We start from the raw sequence: 21536 nt of genomic DNA on the forward strand, positions 1-21536 counted from the left end.
TGGTCCCGGCTTTGGTAACGTTTCCTCAGCATCATAGCCATACTGCATCTGCAGTTTAATCTTGTTTCTGGTTTTCCTTTATTATGAAATGATAGTTTATTACAAAAGGAAGTGATACATGGCCTGCTAACTGATACTCTGTCTGAGCAGGAATTAAGAATAGCATGGAATTCTCTCCCAGATTAGGTGTTAGACCATGACAATTGGTTTCCTTCCTCTTAAGATACAGAAGTATAGCCTCCAGGTGCAGCTTTCAGTTATTCTTTTTACTAGTACACCTGTCAGTGACATAAATTAATACCTGTGTGTCTATGAAAAAGCCTGATTTTTTTCCCCCCTCCTTTACTTACAGTCCATTTTTATGAAGAACCTATAGATGCAGTCTTCAGAAAATATTTTGTTGCATAATCTGTGGCTTAGCAGTTCTTACTGCAACAGCACTGGCACAGCTTTGCCTTGTAAGATGCCCTCCGTAAAACATGTATTTTTCATTGTGTGAGCAATGCTGTTGTAATGAAGAAATAACCCTTGTTTATTTTAAATTTATTTTTTTAAAAATACCTGTACATAGCTGTTGGAAGCTCATACAGTGGTAAAAACTCCTGATTCAGTATCTGATCAGGAATGTTCTGTATGGTGCCTAGTGCACATTACTGTCGTGTATCCTCATGAAGGCCTGGCCGCATTCTCCTTCCTTCCCGTAACTGACCTAAAATGGGTCCAGATCTGTCACTGAAGGGTTGTGCAGTACCACATCTGCTTTCTCAGTCTGGTTGGTATCTCTTTGAAATGTTCTTCCTTTTCCTTCTGTCAGCATTGCAAAGGAATGGGTCTGCAGCAGTGGTGGCGTCATCCCTTTCACAGGGAGAAAAGCGGAGTGCTAGGAGAGGGTCGAGGGGAACCGGGATGACACATCTGTGCTCAAGAACATGTGTCAGGCTTGACTTGGAACTCCAGGGACTGAATCTGAGCAACATTGAGGGATGTCCTTCACATATTTAACTAGACTTTATTTTTTAACACCAATTCCATTTCTGGAGAGAGAAAGTGGAATAATTGATGAACCAGGAGCATGGGATAGACCAGGCTCATATTTGTCCAGACATTTCGTTTTGTAACCACCACCCTACTTAGGTTGCATGTAGTCAAGAAACTGATTAATTGTGCTCTCCAAATTGCCCCTGCACACTAAAAGAATGGCAAGCAAATACAGACTAAAGCTTGGGAAAAGGAAATTTAAGATAAAAGTGAGGTTACCCAGCTCTTATTACCTACATCTTACCACAGTTTACATATTCCAGTATTGATGAGAGCAGTGTGTACTGTCAGATAATTTGAAGTATTTTCACACGATTCACGCTGCAAAATCATATCTTCAGGTTTCTGAGCAAGACTAAGTATAGCATGAGAGACAACGCTCCACCTCCACATTTATTAAGAGCCATTTGGATATTTTAGCGATGTTCTCAGGCTGTCCTGCACAGTGCTATCAACAAGGGCTTGGAAGGCCCAGCTTTTGCAGGGGAAGGATCTCCTCATGTGAGTAGACCAGCCTAAGCAGCAGTCAGGATGAAAAAAGAATTTAATTAAATGAATAGTAATTCTCTTGATTCTGTAACGCTCTGAACAGCTGTCTGTAACAAACTGTCACCCAGGTAGTTAAATATCAGATGAGACGAATGGGTTAACCTTTTTTTGTGTGCTTCCCTCAGCTATTGTTTCTCTCTGCTGTCTGTAGGTGAGCAGGCTTATCAGGACCAGACTCATGTCAACCAAGAATGATACTCAAGTGCTCTGAATATGTTTCTAATTTCCTGCTGTTCAAAGGCTGCTTCCATGTGCTGTCTCTTTGTTGTGGTGGTTCTGCCTGGGCTTGAATGGTATCAGGCTTTCCTTCTGCTTTCACTTTTAGGTGTTTCAGTCAAGCGAGGTTCCAGAAAAGACATCATCACCTGAAGAATCAATCCGGATGACGAAAGGAATCACCATGGCAACTGCCAAAGCTGTTGCAGCTGGGAACTCGTGCAGACAGGAGGATGTGATTGCCACAGCAAATCTGAGCCGCAAAGCAGTGGCTGACATGCTAACAGCTTGTAAGGTAAAAATCCACTTCCTTGCCTAAGACTGATTTTTTTTTTTTTCTTCTGTGTGCCTCTATTCCATTGAATGTTATAGTTTCTGTTCCATTTCTTTTTATTAATGCCTTACTTTTCAGATGAGAAAGTTAATGGTTATGATGATTTTAAGGGAACATCTCTCTCAGAAAGGATTTTCTGTGCTATGCACAAAAAAAGCAGCACTAATATTGACTGGTTTCTTTTTGTGAAAATGAGAAGTTTAATTTGGCCTGAAATTTCCTAGTTTTCAGTCTCCTATTACACTGGAAGACAAACAATCTGTGCAAGTAGTAGATTATATGAATAATCCTATGGTCACAAATTCATTATTTCTAGGAAAAGTGAAAGGAATGATGAAAGGAATTACTCGGGTCTATTTTTAGTAATCCTTTCCCCTCTAACGAAACCTGTCGGTTTGCTCGATTTCTTCTGTGCTTTTCAAAAATGTGGTTTGCTTTTGCACTAAAAATATTGGTACCCTGTTTTCTACACTTGCTTGAGCTAAACAACTTTCAAAAACTGATTTGCAAAACGGGGGGGAAAGTGTATGTCATATAAATGGCTGTTATGCTGTTTGTCTTTGTTATGTTGATAAAGATCTAGGCATAAATCTAAAAAAAAAGGGGGGGATTGTAAAGATCTCATTACTTTTGGTCTTTAGTAGTAATCAAAAAATGCCTTTACCTGTAAATTATATTTATGTACTTTTGCCTTTACACCTACAGAAGATGACAGTAAAACAGTGGTGGCTCTTTGTGAGGGGTGTGATTTTCAGTATTGGGTCAAATCCTAATTGTCTGCATCAGTCCCAGATTAATTTTAGCCTAATGCTGCCCAGCTGAAAAGGTTAATTTTGGTTTTAGAATGATCCTTATACAGAAGTGCAAGTCCTAACTGGATTTATACAAAACCACTGATTTAAACTTTATTTTGACTTCATTTTCTAACAGGGTTTTTAGTGTTTGAGAGCTCTTGACCACTTTGCATGCTTCAGATTTTGATTCTGTCCTCTCCACTCAACAAACTCAGGTCAACAAAGCAAAGCAGCTCTGATTTGCATGGGAAAATTAAACAGCTGTGCTATTTACATGAGAGCTACTGTAGCCTAATATGTCTTAGGTACAGTCCAGTTAAATGAAACTTCTAAGGGAGGCTAAGTTGTGCAGCATCCTGACAAAGCAATTCAGACATGAGTTCGAGTGCTGAGGTGCACTAAACATCCCTTGTCGTTTGGAAGTGGCTAGCACAGACACATTTTTGTTTCGATGTCTCCAGACAGGCAGCAAAATCTTAGGAACAGAATCCTCTGTTTCAAAAAATGTTACAAACGCACACCATAATACACAGCCCAATATGTAATTATGAGCATTCACCTTTTTATGTTTGTATTTGTTCCCAACTAATTTAATGGTTTAGGAGTTTATGCATTGCAAGTGGCCGTCAGGATGAAAGTTCCTGCAAACCGAGCAATGAAGGTCTGGGATGTTGGAAAAGCATTCATGATCTCCCAGGGAATTACCTTCACAAAGAAAGCCATCTACAGAAGGAAGATAGCTGGGAATCATTTTACTTAACTTTAATAAGACACTGACAAGGAGTAAGATCCAGTTTGATCTTGTCTGGCTTTCCTAAAATTAAGAGCAGTTACTGGGCAAACAGGAATAAAAGTCTCCAGGTATACTAATTTCATGCACTGTCTAAAATGTGTGACAAAATAGCCATGTCATTTAACAAAGCTTTTAAATCTACAGTTTGTACCAGACTTATTTAGAAAATCCTGTTTCTACAGATTTTGCTCAGAGACTTAGAAATCTTATGCCATTCATTTCTACAAATTGATTGTTGTATATGGCATTTCCATAATAAGCCACATCCCTTGATTTTTAGAGGTAGGAACCAGCAGTCCTAGCCTCACTATGCCATAAAAGCTGTGCAATGCAGTGCAACTCGGTTGTTGTGATAGACGACAAATACTGGAGGGGACTCTGGTGTGATTAAGCTGGTCTGTACAATAAGCACTGACAAATAACCAGATTTTGTGTCCTTTGGGCCAAGACAAAAATGCACATATATCATCTATGGTATACAACATAGCTCAGACTTCCCTGGTGTTAGGAATTTAAATTTAAGTTCTGTTTTATTGCCAACTGCCTAAGGCAAGTCGTATAAGGGATTTGACTTATTAGCAGTTGTGTGTGTGCTTGTGCTTGTTCTGCTATACATGAATTTACAGTGCTCATTACTAATTCTATGCTTATAAGTAGATGCCATTTCAAAAGACAATGAGGTTGACTACTGCGGGATATAATGAACCAAGACAACTCTTATTAAAGTCAGTGGAAACACTGTAATTACATTTATTGAAGGTTAGAGCAGGCCCTAAGTTAATAACAATTTCTGTCTTTATTACCTATTTGTATAAAATAATGACTATGCAGTAAGTAACCTGTGCATAATATCACTATTTTTAATGATTGCTACTGGAAAGGAAACAGGTCCATCAAAAGCATAGAAAATAATTGCAGTGAGTAATGTCTTAGATCGTTGCGTAGCCGGTAGATTGAGGCAAGCGATTACTCATCTTTTCTCACCACCCTTCAGCCTGTGTCCAGAATGCTGTGCCCAGTTTGGGGCTCCCCGAAGAAGAAGGGCACTGACAGAACTGGAGCAAGCTCAGGAGCCCGCCGGGGGGGCTGGGCAGGAACATGGGTGCTGCGAGGAGGTGCTGAGCTACCTGCTCAGCTGGGCCAGAGGGGGCTTGGGGGCACCTGGCAGCGGCCCTCAGACCTCCCGGGAGGCTGCTGAGAGGGCACCACGTTGGGCTGTGCGCCGAGGTGCGTGGCGGGGCAGTGGAACGGTGGTTGAACACTGACACACAGGCACTGCCAGTCACTCCACTGCGGGGAACGTTTAGCACTGGGACAGGGGCCTGAAGAAGATATGACATCTCCATCTTTGGAGGCTTGCAAAGACCCAAGTGATCTGGTTGGAATTTAATCTTGACCTAGCTTTAGGCAGGAGGATGGACATTGCGAATTCTCCAGGTTCCTTCAAACAACACTGATCTGATTTTTTTATATTTTTTATTTTTGATATTTATTTATTTCTTATTCTGGCTATCTCGGTACATTTTACCTCCAAAAGTTGTTGATCTGTGCTGACTGGCGAGAAGTTGTAGTACCAGAGTCAAGTAGCGCTTGCTGCCTTACTGTTTCACAAGCACATGAAGGTAAAATGAGGGCTGAGAGTGGAGAGACGCCTCAACATGAGGAAATCGATGTGTGGTCTGGTCCTTTGGACATATGTTTCCATTTGAGATGCTTGGGCAGCCTTTCTGTGCAAGTCTGGAAAAGTAAACATTTTGAGGTGGATTTTTTTAGGGTTTGGTTTGGTTTTTTGCAAGTCCTGACTGGTGGAGTGAGATGCCTGTTGGGATGTTCCTGGGGTAGAAAAATGTCTTCCTAAAAGGACTTTGTCACCTCTTTGCTCTGCTGTGAGTGGATGGTTTGTTTTAAGAGTCATTGAACCTTGAAAATGGTCCCAAAATATTACGGTGTCAGTCTTGGCTATGTGTGCAAAGCATAACAGGGAGTCTGTATCCCTCTCCGACAGGTGTTTGCTCTAACTGCTCATGTAACGGTGTTCCAAGTGCACAAGAGGCGTATCGGGGTGCTTGCCGTGTATTCATAGGAAACTCGGGGGGGGGTTAAAAATGAAAAATAAGCTGTTCTGAATGTTTTTGACTTCTGGAGCTTGTTTGAAGATTGGGAAAATCCTGTCCCGTTCCTTCCCACATCCTTTCCCTTCAGATTACTGGCTGAGCCGATGAAGAGGTGACGGGGCTAACGAGTTTCTGCTGAACTTGAACTTCCCAGTAGAGGGAACCCACAGCCCAGCTCCAGCAGGGTGCGGGGGGGTGGGGGGCTGCGGTGAGCGAGCCGTGCCCGGCCCCACGGGAGGGACCAGGCTGCGGGGTGGCAGGAGCTCTTCCCTGCGAGGAAATGCTAATTTTTAAGATGTTTAGGAAGTTTCACTTGTCAACGACTAGCACTTCTGTTCAGTAAAAAAGTTCCCTAGCAGTTTATTTTAGAAAATCCAAGGCTTGAAGAGGCTGCAGTTTTCACTCGTTATTAAGAATGAAAGGGTTGAATTAGTCAGGCTTATGGCGGATATTATACTTGGTGGAAATCCTCAAGAAGCCGAAGAACTGACTCTGCTGCTGCCTCTCCCTCTGTAAACAGATGTTTCCAGCAGTGCCTGTTGCTGTCTATAATCCCTGTGTCAGGCAGAAGCCGTTCATAAGCTCATGCTTACAGAGTGGTACCGGGTGACAAAAGGCAGCCAGCGCTGGCTGGGGCGGGTGGGGGGTGGTGGGGTTTGTCTCATGGAATAACGATATCCTGGCACTTGGTAGCATTTTTCGTCTGCCATTTGCAAACGGGGGTGAGGGGACCCCACTGCCCCTGCGCTGGGGGCACTGGCCTGTGCGTGGCCCCAGGTCTCTGGTGGAGCCCAGCCCAGCGCTCCGGTCTCGAAACTGGGTGACTGCTTCTGCCTTCGTTCCTTGGTGGTAGGCCGTACAGGCTTACAATAAAAAAAAAGTTCTAGCATATTTCTTACCGGTAAAACATTGTAAACAGCCATTTGTGGGTAACAAAACTGCACTTCCACTTTTTGTTTTCGTTGGTATTAATAAAAAAAGAAGAGCCCCAAGAGCACAACCTTTACACTGTAGAACAGTGTATATGCAGCCCAAGAGCCCAGCCCAGCCCCGAGGTGTTTTCCAAGCAATGTTTTCACTAGAAGAAATTGTAAATCCTCCTGTATTTTCAGGTGGTTCAAAGGTTTCCTCTATTTGTTCTCAACTGGCAGAAAGAAGTAGCGCTGCTGCTGACAGTACCTAAGGAGGGACACAAGGAAGGACAGCAGCTGCACACCGGGGCAGGAGGATGTGCTGATAAAAGGACAAGTGTTCCCTGTGCCACTCTCGGAACGGGAGCGCTGGTGCTCTCGGAGCGCAGTTTGCTTACACCTTCCCAACAGATAGGGCTGGTTCTGGAGCTCAAATGTCATTTGCACATTATGAAAAATCCCTTCCCTTCTCTTTCCCCTGTCTCTTCCCTGTGATGACCTCCTCTTGTGGGAGCAGTTTTGGGGTCCTAATGTTGTTTTGCCTCCTCAGCAAGCATCATATCACCCAGATGTGAGTGAAGAAGTTCGAGAGAGAGCCCTGCGCTTCGGAACAGAATGTACCCTGGGATACCTGGAACTCCTGGAACATGTTCTCCTGGTAAGAAGTTGTCTGCATGCAGGTATATATATCTCTGACCTCTTTCTAGAGTGGCTGCTAGTGACACATTTTTATCAGTCCGTCACAAGATTAGGAACAGTTTTGTTATTCAGGAAAAGCAAGCTAAAGTAAACTCAGTACTTCAGCCCAAACTGTGAGACAGATGGAAAACTGGGAGTACTCAAATGGGACTGAATTCTGGATCAGATCTGGTGGCAGTATGGGTCCTGACCTAAAAATGTTCCTTGACAAAGAAATTAAAAGACGACATTTTGGCATTCTTTCAAGCCTACTGTAAGCATTAGACATACTAAGCATGCCCCTGCCCCCCAGGCCAAGGTGGTTGCATTATCTGTATGAAGGCACTTTTACGTGCATTTTGCAGTTGCCAACCCCCAGGCCCTGGGCAGCACAGCCTCTCAGAGCTTCACAGCTCCTGCCAGGCGTGACACCCCAAAGCTCTGCGCAGAACTGCACTCGGGTCCAGACTCGGGAATCCTGCTCTCAGGTGGCTATTCTTGACCATACGCAATGATCACGTAATATATTGTTCCTTGGTTGCTGTTACATTTTAGGCAGCAATAATGTGTGTTTGAACTAACATTTGTGAGATATGAAGTTTCTGGAGGTGACTTAAATCAGCAGTCAGCTTCACGGAATACCAGAGATTTAAGTGGCTTTAAGCTGACATATTACAGTCTCTAAAACTGAGATTTGCAGCCCCTAACTGCAGATCAGCAAATCCAAGTCAGCTTTACTGCTGGGAATACATCATGTCTAATCGTCTACATCACCTCGTTAAAATACACGTAACATAGAAGGAAAGTCACAGTTATGCTTGCCACTAGCAGGAAAAATGGTTCAAGAAAAGTTGAACTTGTTAATGTAATTCCTAGAGCTGCATAGCAGTAAGTAATTTAGCATTAGGGGTGTGATCCATTTTTAGTTTAGAAGTACTTTAGGGACTTTTTCAGACTTGGTCTCCCAAACTCAGTCATAGTATTTATTTCAGACTCTACGCCAGAACAGACCGAAGACTTGAGTCAATTTTTGCTCATTTTATTTTCTTCTTTCTGCTTAAGGAAAGAAGCTTAAGGTAGGAAAGGCCTGTTCCTCCACTGTTCCTCCAATAAAGCAGAACATGCTTTCCTCACCTTAGGCTGCTTTACTTTCAGGGCCTTAAAGCAATGAGAAAATTCCCCCCCTCCCCCCCCCCCCCCCCCCCCCATGTTTGCTGCCTTAGAAAGCTGACTCTGGCCCAGATCACAGCCACAATTAAAGGGCATAATGTCTGCATGGGATGGTGACTTCATCATGAGTCTTTGCTGAAGTCTGTCTAGAACTAGTCACATACACACACAATACATCCATACTGTGCACCATAAAAGTAAACAAGATCTGGAAGGTAGATGAAAAAAGATCCCTTTTGGAGGAGCATTGACCCACGTAAGTGACAAACTTTGTGCTCTAGGGATTTTTGCCTTTTCCCCTCAGTTCCAGCTCTTGCGAGCTGCAGCAGAGGCACAGTCTAGATGCAGCCCCAATGATACGTTGGCTTGTTCCATGGTTACCCGAGCTGTTCTCCTGCCATACAGTCTTGCTAACTTAACATCCTAACCCGCATTTCTTCGGCTCAGATAAAAATGATAGCTAGATGGTTTCAGCATCAGACAATCCTGGTGCTTCCTGATCCCTGTTACTCTGGTAGTTTAGAACCCCTAGGTCTACAGTCTCATTTAACTTGTAACCTCCAGAAACATGGATCATCTCAGATTAGAAACCTCTAATTAGTCCACGTGGCACCTCGTAATACAATTGTTAGTGAGTTCAGTCATGCCTTTGGCAGTCAGGCTAGGGATGATTGCATGGGTATCTCAGCACAGGGATGCCTAGGAACCCTATTCAGTAGCCATATTTCTTGGAAGATAATACTTTTTAGGTGCAAGAGTTGTCAGATGCAATATCTAAGATTTCTTAAGCTGGTATATTGACTTGTGCAGAGGTTGCATTGGGCGAGTGGCACAAAACTGACTTGATTGCTCAAAGGAATATTCCTCTAATCACCTAGCTAGGGATAGGGCACAGGAATACACTAATTAAAGCTGTTGGGCACGCACAAATTCATATAAAACAACTTGTGTTGTTAGCAAGGTTACAGACTGACCTGCCCTCCTATATATTCATATGCTCCATCTTGAGCAGTACTGATGCATGCTGAGTTGAGGGAAGTCTGAAGCCTTTGCTGCTGTTCTCGTGCCATGCCTGTATGTGACTTTGCAGGGGGTAAGAGTCTGCTGAGAGGTCTAAATCAGCTTTAAAACAATGTAGTGTGTAAACTGCCCAGTCTTAAAATTTGCATCCGTATCTTCAGTTCCAACATTGTCACTACTATGGTAGGTAGCACTAGTGACACAGTTGCTGGAGCAGAAAATGTCATTCTTTGCATATTCATGGGTTTTGGGACATTTTTGTTTGTGTGGGAAGATAACCCTTGAGATGCTCAGTGTTCTGCCATACTACGGGATTATGCAGGGTGTAAACGTTGGTTATAACTGTCTTGTTACAGTTCATTAGCATTGCAGATTGTTTAGCAATTGAGGATTCATGTACTTCTGTTTACTTTGGAAACTAGTTGACTAAATATCATCCTTAGGAAGCGGGAGACCAGTCCACCCGTACGTTGGCATGGCACTTTCAGAGAGCGAGAGAATTCCTCCAGTGGCAGAGTTCCCACCCAGCAATGTTAAGAAAACAGTTCAGTTTAGTTTATTCTGTCAAAGTAAGGGGTTAGGCATTTGACTGCAAAATGGGAAATAAGCTTACAAAAAGGTAAAATATATTTTCAATGTGCACCTAGTTTTCAGAGCTGCTTGGCAGGAGAGTTTTTGAAAACATTAAGAAAATGCACACCTGAATGTTACTTTTGAGTCTCAGCCTCTTGTTTTGCTCTTGAATCTCTCTGTGTCAGTCACTCTTCTCTCAGAAGTAGTTCTTGTGTATATGTGAATTTCCAGAACTTTGTCTTTTTTCTCCTTTTAGTGTGGTAATTAAGAATGCAAATGTTGTTTCTCTTCAGGGGAAGAATTCAACTTCACTGTCTGAATGTCAGACTGTTTTCCATTTGAAGAAGCACAGTTTAATACTTGATGCAAATTTAATTCCGAGGTGTCTTTCTTTCCCTTCTATTTAAGGGTCTTGCTCAGGGTTGGCATTTCTGTTGTGTTCACTATTGCTGATTTTTGCCAGAACAGGCAACTAGCACGAGCCTGCAGAACTCTGTAATTCTGTTGGGTAGAAATGGTGACCAACCAGTTTGTTAAGAGTAGCAAATCAGCTCCTCTCCAGCAGCTCAGAAAGACTAAGCCTGATGCGTAAGGGTAATGACTATAGTATCTGAGAATGGAGTGCTAAAGCTGCGTATTCCTCCCGCATACTCACATGTGCGCCTCTGTTCTGGAGAATTCTGTCCTAGTTTTAGTACCAAGAACTCCCAGACAGTATTGTCAGTTCCTGTATAAATGCAAGACAGTGCCGCTTCCCTAGTATTGCTGTATAAAATAAATCTTTCACTAGTGTGCCTTGGGACTGTTCCCTGGAATCCTTACTAATACACATTATTACATTTTTATCTTTTTCTCTAGATCCTTCAAAAACCAACTCCCGAACTAAAGCATCAGTTGGCCTCTTTCTCCAAGCGGGTTGCTGGTGCTGTTACAGAGCTTATCCAGTCGGCAGAAGCGATGAAAGGTGAGTTGGACAGCCTGGCTACCAGTATGGTGTGCTTTTTACTCCAGAGATGGTGATATGTCATTTTTGTAGTTTAAAACAAAAACAAAACCTAAAAAAACCTACCCCTCTTAGTATGTTTTAGGTGTCTTGGTGTACCGCCTACTCCTGTTCTTTTAATTTCTCCGCTGGTGTTCACTCGTTACAGTGTTGGTAAACATGTCTATTTGACCCTCTCCCACTACATATGTGTCATATGGGTCATAAGTCATCTGTCACTCACGTGGCCTTGGAAGTTGGAGCAATCAAGCAGAGCACTCGAGCCACAGTAGCAGGTACCAGGACACAGTACCGTTTCTCTTCAGCTGGTGGCTGAATTTTACTTGGATGGCTGGTTCCTTTCCTTACGCTCATGTTTTTCAGTCAAAATAAGTCCTTTGCTGTGCACTAATAGTTGCTTTCCAAATTCAAATAAAAGCAGATGCCATCGTCTTACTGAATTAATCCTCAGCCTCTAGCAGTGATGCCAATTTTAGATCCATAGTGCTTACAGTCCTCCGTCTGGGTCCTGCCCTCGCAAAGTATGTTAGCGAAACAATGCGACCAGAAAATTGTGGTCTGGATGATTTCCTGAACTCTTAGAACTGAACAATGTGTGGACAAATATAAATAAATTCAGCACTCAAATAAGCAAGCCATTCCATTGCTTAGCAGAAGTTCACTGTTCTTACAAGTGATGAATGATATTTTTCTCAGATACTGACTGACGTAGTAAAATCTTTATCCAGTGATGCATGCGAACCCTTAGGGTGACAGTTCTAACATTCGACATTTTAAATGAGATGAATACATATTAAGGCTGGTGTTATTAAATATTAGACTGCTATGGCTCAAGTGTATCTACTACCAGATTTACTGGGCACCTTAGTCTGAAGAAATCTTCACAGCCATCAAAGGCATGTGAGCATTCTAATTTCACAGGTAACAGAATGCTACAGAACAATATTTTGAATAAAGTGTTGTAATAACTTTTTAAATTCTTCTCCCCCCCCCCCCCCCAGACACACACACACACAAAGATTCCTAATAAAATCATATTTTTTCAATCATTCTTTTCTAAGCCAGGCCAGAAAACACTATAGTCATTTTTCTGATATTCTGTGTAATATACGCTGCAGGCTTTCCTCAGTTATATCCTACTTTTAGCAGTACACATTCTTGGAGAAGAATCCAGATTAAACACTTCATATATGAGAATCCCTTATTATTTTGTTCCGGGTTTTTTCTCCTCTATGTCATAATATAGTTACTCTGTTTCATATAATAGTGATCTACATTATGCTTTTTCCCTGTTCAGGTACATTTACTGAATTCTTCAGCCTTTTCTGCACTCTTTCTTATGTTTCAAAATTTCTGTTTTCATTTGCTAACAAGCCAAACCAATATCAGAATTTTTTTTATGTATATATATAAAAGAATTATAAATGTGTATGTCCTCATCTTCAGAGACATTTATAGATTTCTAGTAGTTTTTGCATTTTAATTCATATTCATTAAAATAAAAAATAACTTTTATTTCTTTTTTTAACTTACTACCTTTAGGGGATTGGTTTTTTGTTCACTTTAGAAACCATTTTGTGTAAAGTGTTTTTAAACCATTCTTAATTTTCATCTATACGTACATGATAAAATTCTGTCTCAGAACCAATTTAGCATGTAAATCTTTTCACGTTTGTGAAATGCCTTTTTGTGAAGAGGAACTGCTACATTTTACAAGTTCGGGTTTGACTGTGTTTGTACATGCTGCCTATATGATTTTATTTCCCTATTCATCTGCCAGTATTAGGGTTTAATACGGAATTCCTTCATGTTGTATGCCATTTGAGCTGAGAAATTTTCTTTGGTGATGTTTTGATATTTGAAATAAATGCCTATATATGTAATATATAGGGATTAGCAGCATGCAATATAGCTCACTAGGATTACATACCATGTACTTCAGTTTTCTCCCAGCACATCAGAAATAGGAGCCCATCATTTTGAGTTCTCCTGTGATTTGGTCATTCATAGCAGAAACGCTTCTATTTAGCCGGTGCAATGCTGATCCGTAAGCATCCCAGGTTATTTCCTTTGATGTTTGATGAATCAGGTTATGCTATTCCTGATGCAAAGTGCCAGTATCCTCCTCCCCAGCTGCACTTCCTTAATAACGATTAATGTTTCCATTCATATGTTAATATTAGGTTCACCCAGACTTTCTGATCTGGTTTCCCTAAGTTTAACAAGGCCTTAAGAGATATTTTTTTCTGTTTGCTTTTTTCATTCTAGCTTAGTCTTCCTTTGCCTGGTGTACACTGCTTCCCATCATTTTCTGTTTCCATCTGCAATGTCACTTTCTTCCCTTGCCCCTAGTAGTTATGAACTTAGAAGGGGGAGGAGGGGGGTGGTGTCTGTTTTCCTTTTCTCTCTCCATCTGATTGTCCTTTTGGCTGTTTGATTGCTTCCCTCAGTCCAGAACATAGATGCTTTCTGAATCTTGTCATTCAGAGAATAATGTAATGAAAATGAAAACAATAATGCACTGAGATCTTCCAAAATTCTGAGATCACTTCCAGCCAAGTATTCATTTTGTGGACCTACAGAATTTCTTTGAGCCAAGAGAAATGCCAAGAACTCAACAACACACAAAAAAAAAAGTTGACCTTTGGATGTTACAGAAACTGTTTTGGTCTTTTCTTCTTTGCTGTTAGGAACACGTTGCCAAAAGCATGCTTTTTTTTAGTCAATACTAGCTTCATCTCTAACCACTGCCAAAAAAAGGAGACTCCAAAAAGTGTGCTATGGATGATTCTGTTGTCTGTAACACGTCCTCTTTACCATTCTGTCAGACTTCTCAATGTACCTTACAACTTGGTCAAGTTAGAAACCCTCTCAGTAAGAGCTCTGATAAGCAAAAGCAGAGTGACAGCTAGTTTTGTTTCCCATATGGACAGTAGCCTTTTCTGAAGTTGCTTTGCTTACACAGTTCTTAAGTTACTTTCAGAACAGAATTATCCTGCTAAGTACTTTTTTCACTCTGAATTATGTTTTCCTCTCAGTGGCATAAACTACAGTGCTTTTGTGTCATGATGGTGCTAAAATCCCCTTTCTCCAATGTGCATTCCATATCTGACACTTGAAGTGTGATTGTGAATCACCCTGTTTGAATGGCAGCTCACAGTGGCACTGAAGTTATTGTCTTCGTCTCCATTAATTTCAGGGACAGAGTGGGTGGATCCAGAAGACCCAACAGTCATTGCAGAGACAGAGCTACTAGGGGCTGCAGCGTCAATTGAGGCTGCAGCAAAGAAGTTAGAGCAGCTGAAACCAAGAGCCAAGCCAAAGGTGAGTGTCCATCCCTGTTGTTTCTTTGAGGTTAATAAAGCGGAAGATGCATATAGCCCATATATCGGTGCATACTTTGTTACTGTCCATGATAGTGGTATAAACAATCAAACCTTGCATCAGCCTCAGTGCCACTAGACACTGCATGGGATGGGACCTCTGAAGGAAGAGGGTGAAAAGATGCTTTTCAGGGAGAGTCAAGCACGAGCCACGAGCGAGCAAAGGAAGAAAAGCCAAATGTTAGAAATGCTTTGAAGAGTTACAGTATCATTACTGTTGATTAATTACTTTTCTGTTTCCAAACACATTATACTGATGTGAAAAGTCAATCTCACTTGCTTTCCTTTGAAGACCCTTTGTTCTCATCTGAATGTGTGTAGTATAGCAGGAGAAAGCAGCGGCAACACAGAAGGGGTTCAACAGAATGCAAAAGACCTTCAGGATTTTCTAAGATTAAAAATATAGCATTTTGTGCCATGCTAAAAGAGTAGCTACTTCAGGATCAGATCAGAGATGTGGTATGACCATTTCTATTTAATATTCCTGCAGGAAAATAAATTACAGTTCATTATGAAAGCAAGTAGTGTTGCATGTTGCCAGGTCATTTCAAACGTGTCTCTGAATATATTATATAAAATTAAGCCAACTATTTTCATGCATGGTACAGAGGGAATATATGAAACTGCTGTTCCTTACAGTTGTGTGCGTAGCCGGATCACAGACAATTGCTACCTTTTGCCTAGTGTGGAATAGGAGGCAGGTTTTAGAAGAAATTACCATGTTGCCTAGAATTGCATCTCTTTAAAATGAAAATCATGCTTTGGCTTTGTAATTGACTTCAGGAAAGGACTAGGTATCTATTTCCCTGTTTATGCTGCTTTGTAGGTGCAAAACTGTTTTCTAAGTAAAGCTAATGAGAAGTCTTTCTAAAAAGCAGGGCCTCAAGAACATTCAGTGTTGATGATTGTTTTCAGTGCAGGGTGGCATTTTGTCATTCAGGAACATCAGATGAAATAGTTCTTGGTAGCTTCACTCTTTGAGGACTTCCCACCCCCTCACCCCCCCTGCTTAGTGATGGGAATAAATTAGCTCATGAAAAAGAAATGTTCTTTGTCCTGCATTTTTTAACAAGTACATCCATTTTGTTTATAAAGAAAAATGGTCCTTTATAATGAGATTCTACAGAGCAGAGGACACAGGCTGAGTCTGAGGAGAGGAAGAGTCCTCCATCACCTTTTCTATACAATCGCTGCACAATAGCATATGTGAGTTGCCTGGGAACCGCGGAGCAGTTTCCTTCCAACATCTAAGCTGCTCCAGGGTCATTGTAATTGCCCAGTGAATACAGATCTCACACCTGCTCCTCATTTAACATGTTAATTTGAGTATCCAGTCTGCCTGTGATTTATTGCTCTGTTTATTTGTCATTTGCTGAAACTAAAATTCATATCCAACTGTTTGTTTAATTCGGGCTTTAAACAGCCTTTACATCCTTTACTAGATGTTTAATCCCTTTCACAATATGGATTGTAATACACATCAAAGGTACTAGGGAGATCACAGAGTGGCTCAAATACCACTTTTTCTGCTGAAAACTTGTAGCTTGTGTCCTCCCAGAGCAGGATTTCCTGCTTTGAACAGGTTCCATCTTTCTGATGCTCGTCTTTGGCAACAAGCATAGCGTTGTAGTGCGAATGCCTAGACTTAGCTGAGGGGGGTGACACCGTCGATTTTTCTTACGCTTAGTCTATGAAATGCAGGAATGGTAGTGGTCTCCTACAATGGAACAGACCACTGGTCCAGCTAGAGCAATATTCTCCTTTAATAATAGTCATCAAGTGAACTTGCAGAGAAGTCCTTAGTTGGTAATTTTAGAATAGTCTGTCTGCAGGGAATCTGTCATCTTCATCATTATTAATTGGTGGCTGATTGTCTGTTTTGGGGCAAGCTTCTGTTTTTGGGACAGGGAGTGGGAGTCATCTGATTTAGGCTTGAAATTTTCATCTTTATGTGTTCCAGTTTGTCTGGGTTTTTCTCATTTGTTGCACTACCTTAATTTTTTCACATACTTTGGTGTTTTTAAAATTCTTTTCCTTGTTTTCTCTTCATATTTTTGCACCTATCATACCCCCTTGATGTCTTAAACTGAGACCAATAGCATGAGATGTCTTCATTTTCCACTACTGGGAATCATCTTATCCCAGAGAACAATCTCTAGTAAGACAGACCTACCGAATGCTGCCCATGTTTATCGTATGATGCATATTCTGTTTGCTTTAAGTCCTGGTCGTTTGGCTGCTGGTGAATGTGCTCCTGAAATGCTCAGTCTGCTAGCCCACTGCCCCATTGATGCTCTGTTAATATCTGTCCATCTGCTGAGCTTTTGTCTTGCAACCATTTTGAGGACTCTCCTAAGTAGGTGTTGTTACTACTCCCCGTAACACAAAACCTATTCACCCTCCTCATTGCAGTGGTCAAGGTGGGGAATGATCTGTGAAGCAATGAGATCTTTACTGTTTACTAAACAAGTTTTGGCTGTTGTATTTCCTTTAAATACAATTAAATTTACAATTAGATTTTTCCAGAGTGTGGAGTCTTTTATTATTTTTTCCCCCCTCTCTGTTTTCCATTTTTGGAGGGTCAAGTGTCTTGCCAATGCAGACACATGTTCCTCCTGTTACGCAAATATGCCACTGGCTGTATGCTGACAACCCCCCCAAATTAGTAATTTTTTGATGAAGAAGAACATTTTGTCTAATAAAAACTACACGCTTCGCTAATACTGGAAAATGAACACTTTTAAGGAGAAAGATGAGGTACAACAGTAGAGAGCATTGCTGTACCTACCGCAGTCTGTTGGTATGCTCTTCATGCTTCTATGCAGGCTTGTGCCTTCAAACACAAGTGTCTTTAGCAGTCAATAAGAGTTCTCTGCTGTTAGATTTCAGCAGTTTGTCCTCTTTTTTTTTTTTTTTTTTTTCCCAAGATGAATCAAACCTGGATGCCTTTTTCTGCAGGACTCTGTGTGATATGTTTGATATATTAGGTTGTTATTTAATCCAACTATATATCAAACATATTCCTACAGTGTCCTGTCCTGTCTCCGGGGGTTTTAACATAGTAGAAGGCAATATGAAGGAGTACATTCACTCACAAGCAGGTTTAGAAGACTTCCTGTAGACTCCTAATCTAATCTGATTTAAAATGCATATATGAGGTGCTCCTTTATCAGTAGAGTTGCTCTTGTAGGGACTTCTGAGTTGTGTAGGGCCTTTAGGATAGCGAGCAGCAGCTGTGCCAAGAACTGACTTTCACTGAAATGGTTATTGTGTTTTCCATGGCTCAGTGCAGTAACTTAGACATATTGGGTTTCTCTTAATGAAATAGAAGATGAGAGCTGCTTCAAAATAAAATGGTTTGTCTTTTGTAATTTTTTTCTGCTGTTTAGCAATGAGATTTGGGGGCGCATTTGTTCTTCTATTAACCCTGACTTCACTTATGCTGCCCCTAATAATGGAGATTCTATAGAAAACTGGTTAAAATACAGTATAAAAACATGTCGATTTTCTTTTTTTTTTTTTTATAATGGCACAATTGATGTCGTCAGGATATTTCATGCTATGGACTTTGTAGTTAGCCTAATAATTTTGGTTTGTCTGTTCTGGGGACTTCATTTTCCAGTTCATTTATAGCCATACATAGTCAGTAACAGCTTATTAGTTTAAGCTTGTGGACAAAGAGATGCTGATCTTCATGGGGACTACTAAAGGAAGAGACTGGTCACTTGTCTCATAGATCTGGTTTTCTACAGAGACCCAAGTAACTGAAACCTTACAAGGTGACATCTTCTGCCATGTGTCACACTGTTGCTCCTAACTTTGTTCATGAAGACAGTGAACTGACATGTTGTGAGGGTACTGCTGATGAGTGTGAACTTCAGCCAGCTCAGGACACACTCTTTAATGATGAGAATGGGTAGCAGCGGGACACTCTTTTAGTGCATTTTGCTGTGCGCAGCCTGGACCGCTGCATGTCCTTGTGGCTCAGGACTGCACGTTGGAGGGCGCGGGCAGGCGGACCCGCAGCGCTGGGCGAGCAGCGTGCCTACTCCCCGTTGCACACATGGGTGTCCTGCCCTTAGATGTCACCCCCGAGGGTGCCAAAGGGAAAACTGCAGGGAAGGACTGGAAAACAAAGGTTTGTCAGGAAAGATGAAAACTCAGAAGTTCAACAGTTTGAGTGCTGTGTAAGGCTGGTTCAGAAATAAATTCTTCACAGAAGGGATCAACTGTCAATAGAAAACTTTTTTCCAGAAATACAAGAAGTTGTGAGATAACAGGAAATGGAGGATCTGGAGGTTTGAGGAACTCGGGGTGTCGTTTTTTCTTCCTGCCCCTCAACTTTCAATATAATTGGAAAGAATTAATTTAGCACATGGGGCGGGAGGAAATCTGTTATGTGATGAGACACTAAGGTTTAGCTACTTACTGTCCTGCTGAGCTTTACCTGCTGCTCCATGGTGGAAGTTCATCCAGCCATCGTACAACAGCGTTCTCGGTAATGCAAGATTTGATTTCTCTGCGTTCCCTTTGAAAGTTGTCGTTGTTGCTTACCACCTATGTGCAATATTTAGTTTGCTCACTGTGCTGAACTAAGTTCAAACAGCTACTTCACCCTGGGTTTGGTGAATGGTTTTTCACAAATTGAATCCCATCTGGGCACATAACAGCTGCCTAATAGGTTAGAGTATGGCCGTGGGCATTTTATTAAACTTTACAAAAGAATGACGCTGTCTTTATGATGAATAATCAGATACTGAAATGCTCGCTCACTTAGGTTTGAATTCCTGATAATGCTGACATATAAAGAATAATACAGACAATATGTTTTGTTATGTTGGAAATGAAAATTTTAGAACTTTATGTAACAGAGAGCCTTAGACAGAAGTGCAGTAACAGTCTGCTAAATTGACTGTCATCCAGTGGTACTTCTGTTGATACTGCAGTTTAAGTCTTCAGTCAACTTAAATCAAAGTCAACAACACATCTATTTTAATAATGAAAAGAAACCTGACTATACTGAATTCCGTATAGCCACTTCGGTTTTATGATGCTGTGACTGAAGCAAGAGTTTTATAAATATGACTTGAGGCCTGTTGCATAAATTCAGGACCAATGTGATTCCCATTTAGATGTAATAATGGTTGTGATGTTACATTGCAAGCATTGCCAAAAATTCATGTGGACCATGACTTGCTCGCTTTACGAAGCGATTTCTTATACTGTTATTACAAGGACACATGCTTCAGTTGATGGGATTAGCCCCACAGCAAGGCAAGATTTGATTCGCTTTTCCTAGAGGACAAGAAAAAATTTAAAGTGACAAACAATCTACATGCTAGTTTTTATTTTCAGATTATTCAGTTTTTCTGGTGTCTATGGGTGCTACAATTTCATCTCCTGGACTTTTTAGTTATGTGTAGTTATGTGAAGTGCTATGGGACTGAGCACTGCTTGGTTTGCCATTTTTGTAAGGATTTTTAATTACTCATAATTATCTTTTGTTATTGTATAATTTACTACTATTTAATTAGATTGCAGTAACGGAACTAAACCTGATTTAAATTTAGATGGATGCACTTAGACTTGCAGATGAAGGGCTTTGAGTTAGAAAACTGAGCACACTTAGCTGGTGACCCTAAAGTTAGTTATTTGACACAAAAATGCTGTGATTACATAAGTTGGAAGAAACGCGTGTTTCAAAAGGCTCATCTCTCACAAGATGGTCTGTCCTGGTGCTGCAGCCGCCAGCCCTGCTGGTGGTTCTGCTTTGGGAGCTGGTAGGCTTGTGATCTGACCGCAAACAAAATACACTCTGTTGGGTTATTTTTATAAAAACCAGTCAGAATATGTGGCCCAGGCCTGACTCTGTTGAAAACAGCAATAACCGTTTATCTCTATTTTGTGAACTGTTCAGAAGGTAGTAAGCATGTTAAATGGATAAATGTTTTCACTATTTGTTTAAATGATTAGAAAGCCAGGGAAGTTGTTTTATGGAACAATAGACTTGCATTTAAATAGCAAGAAATGGCATTAGGAACAGCTGATGTCTGTTTGCACATGCTTGTTGAAAGACACGTTTGGATGACTGAAGTGTTCCAGACAGACCTTTGGAACTTCCTATCTCCAAGATGACTAAACTGGACTGCTTCACACTGCTGCTCTCTGTGAAATGACAGCTCTTACCAAAAGCTCTTAAACCTATGTGCTTGCTTGGTATCTGCGCTACATTTCTTAGTACAGGTGAATGAGACAACATACGTTTATCACTGTTCTTTTTTAATGCTTTAAGTCTTTTAAGTGTTTAGAAAATGCTCCACCTAGTTTAGTGATCCTGGAAGCACTACAAAAATAACCTTGATATGGAAAAACAAGAATTTCTTTTCAAACCTGCACTTGCCTGAATGTAGTTTTGAGTAGCCCTAGTGGAGGTAATGTATTAGAAAGCTGGCAGCGGTTCTTCAAGTATCTTGTGTGATACTCAATTCCATGTGTGAGCAGCCACAGGGGCAACTTAGCATGTAAATCCACTTATGCTGACTCCCCGTTCTAGTCCACGTGAAACTCCTTTGCAGAAAATGATGCTGTAGGTCTTACTGAATTTGCAGATGTATTCCAAAATCTTCTTGCCTCACTTTGTGTGTGTCCTCAATCTTGAAAATACAACTGCTTTCAGGTGAATAATGTGTGACATTGTTCTTTCTTGGTTATAGCAAGCAGATGAGACTCTGGATTTCGAAGAACAGATCCTGGAAGCAGCTAAATCCATTGCAGCTGCTACCAGTGCCCTCGTGAAGTCAGCTTCAGCAGCCCAGAGAGAACTGGTGGCACAGGGAAAGGTGGGTAAACAGGACAATAGCAACAGTAGGAGGGGGAAAGCATCAAAACTGAATCTAGCCTCTTAACTGTCCTCTGTTAAAACAGTAGGAAAGGAGCTTGGGAACAACTAGTGAAAATGTA

General features: G+C 41.2%; 1 protein-coding gene across 6 annotated transcripts in view; it reads left to right on the forward strand.

The window, feature by feature from the left end:
- TLN2 (talin 2) overlaps window positions 1-21536 on the forward strand; it is a 202930-nt gene that overhangs the window by 169194 nt on the left and 12200 nt on the right. For all 6 annotated transcript variants that reach the window (XM_037396159.1, XM_037396157.1, XM_037396161.1 and 3 more), the window contains 5 exons: window positions 1913-2098; window positions 7300-7407; window positions 11049-11154; window positions 14393-14517; window positions 21290-21415. In XM_037396159.1, the coding sequence (XP_037252056.1) occupies window positions 1913-2098; window positions 7300-7407; window positions 11049-11154; window positions 14393-14517; window positions 21290-21415 (651 nt within the window). The remainder of the gene's footprint in view (window positions 1-1912; window positions 2099-7299; window positions 7408-11048; window positions 11155-14392; window positions 14518-21289; window positions 21416-21536) is intronic.

The sequence above is a fragment of the Falco rusticolus genome, chromosome 7 (genome assembly GCF_015220075.1).
Source record: "Falco rusticolus isolate bFalRus1 chromosome 7, bFalRus1.pri, whole genome shotgun sequence".
Taxonomy (NCBI): Eukaryota; Metazoa; Chordata; class Aves; order Falconiformes; family Falconidae; genus Falco; species Falco rusticolus.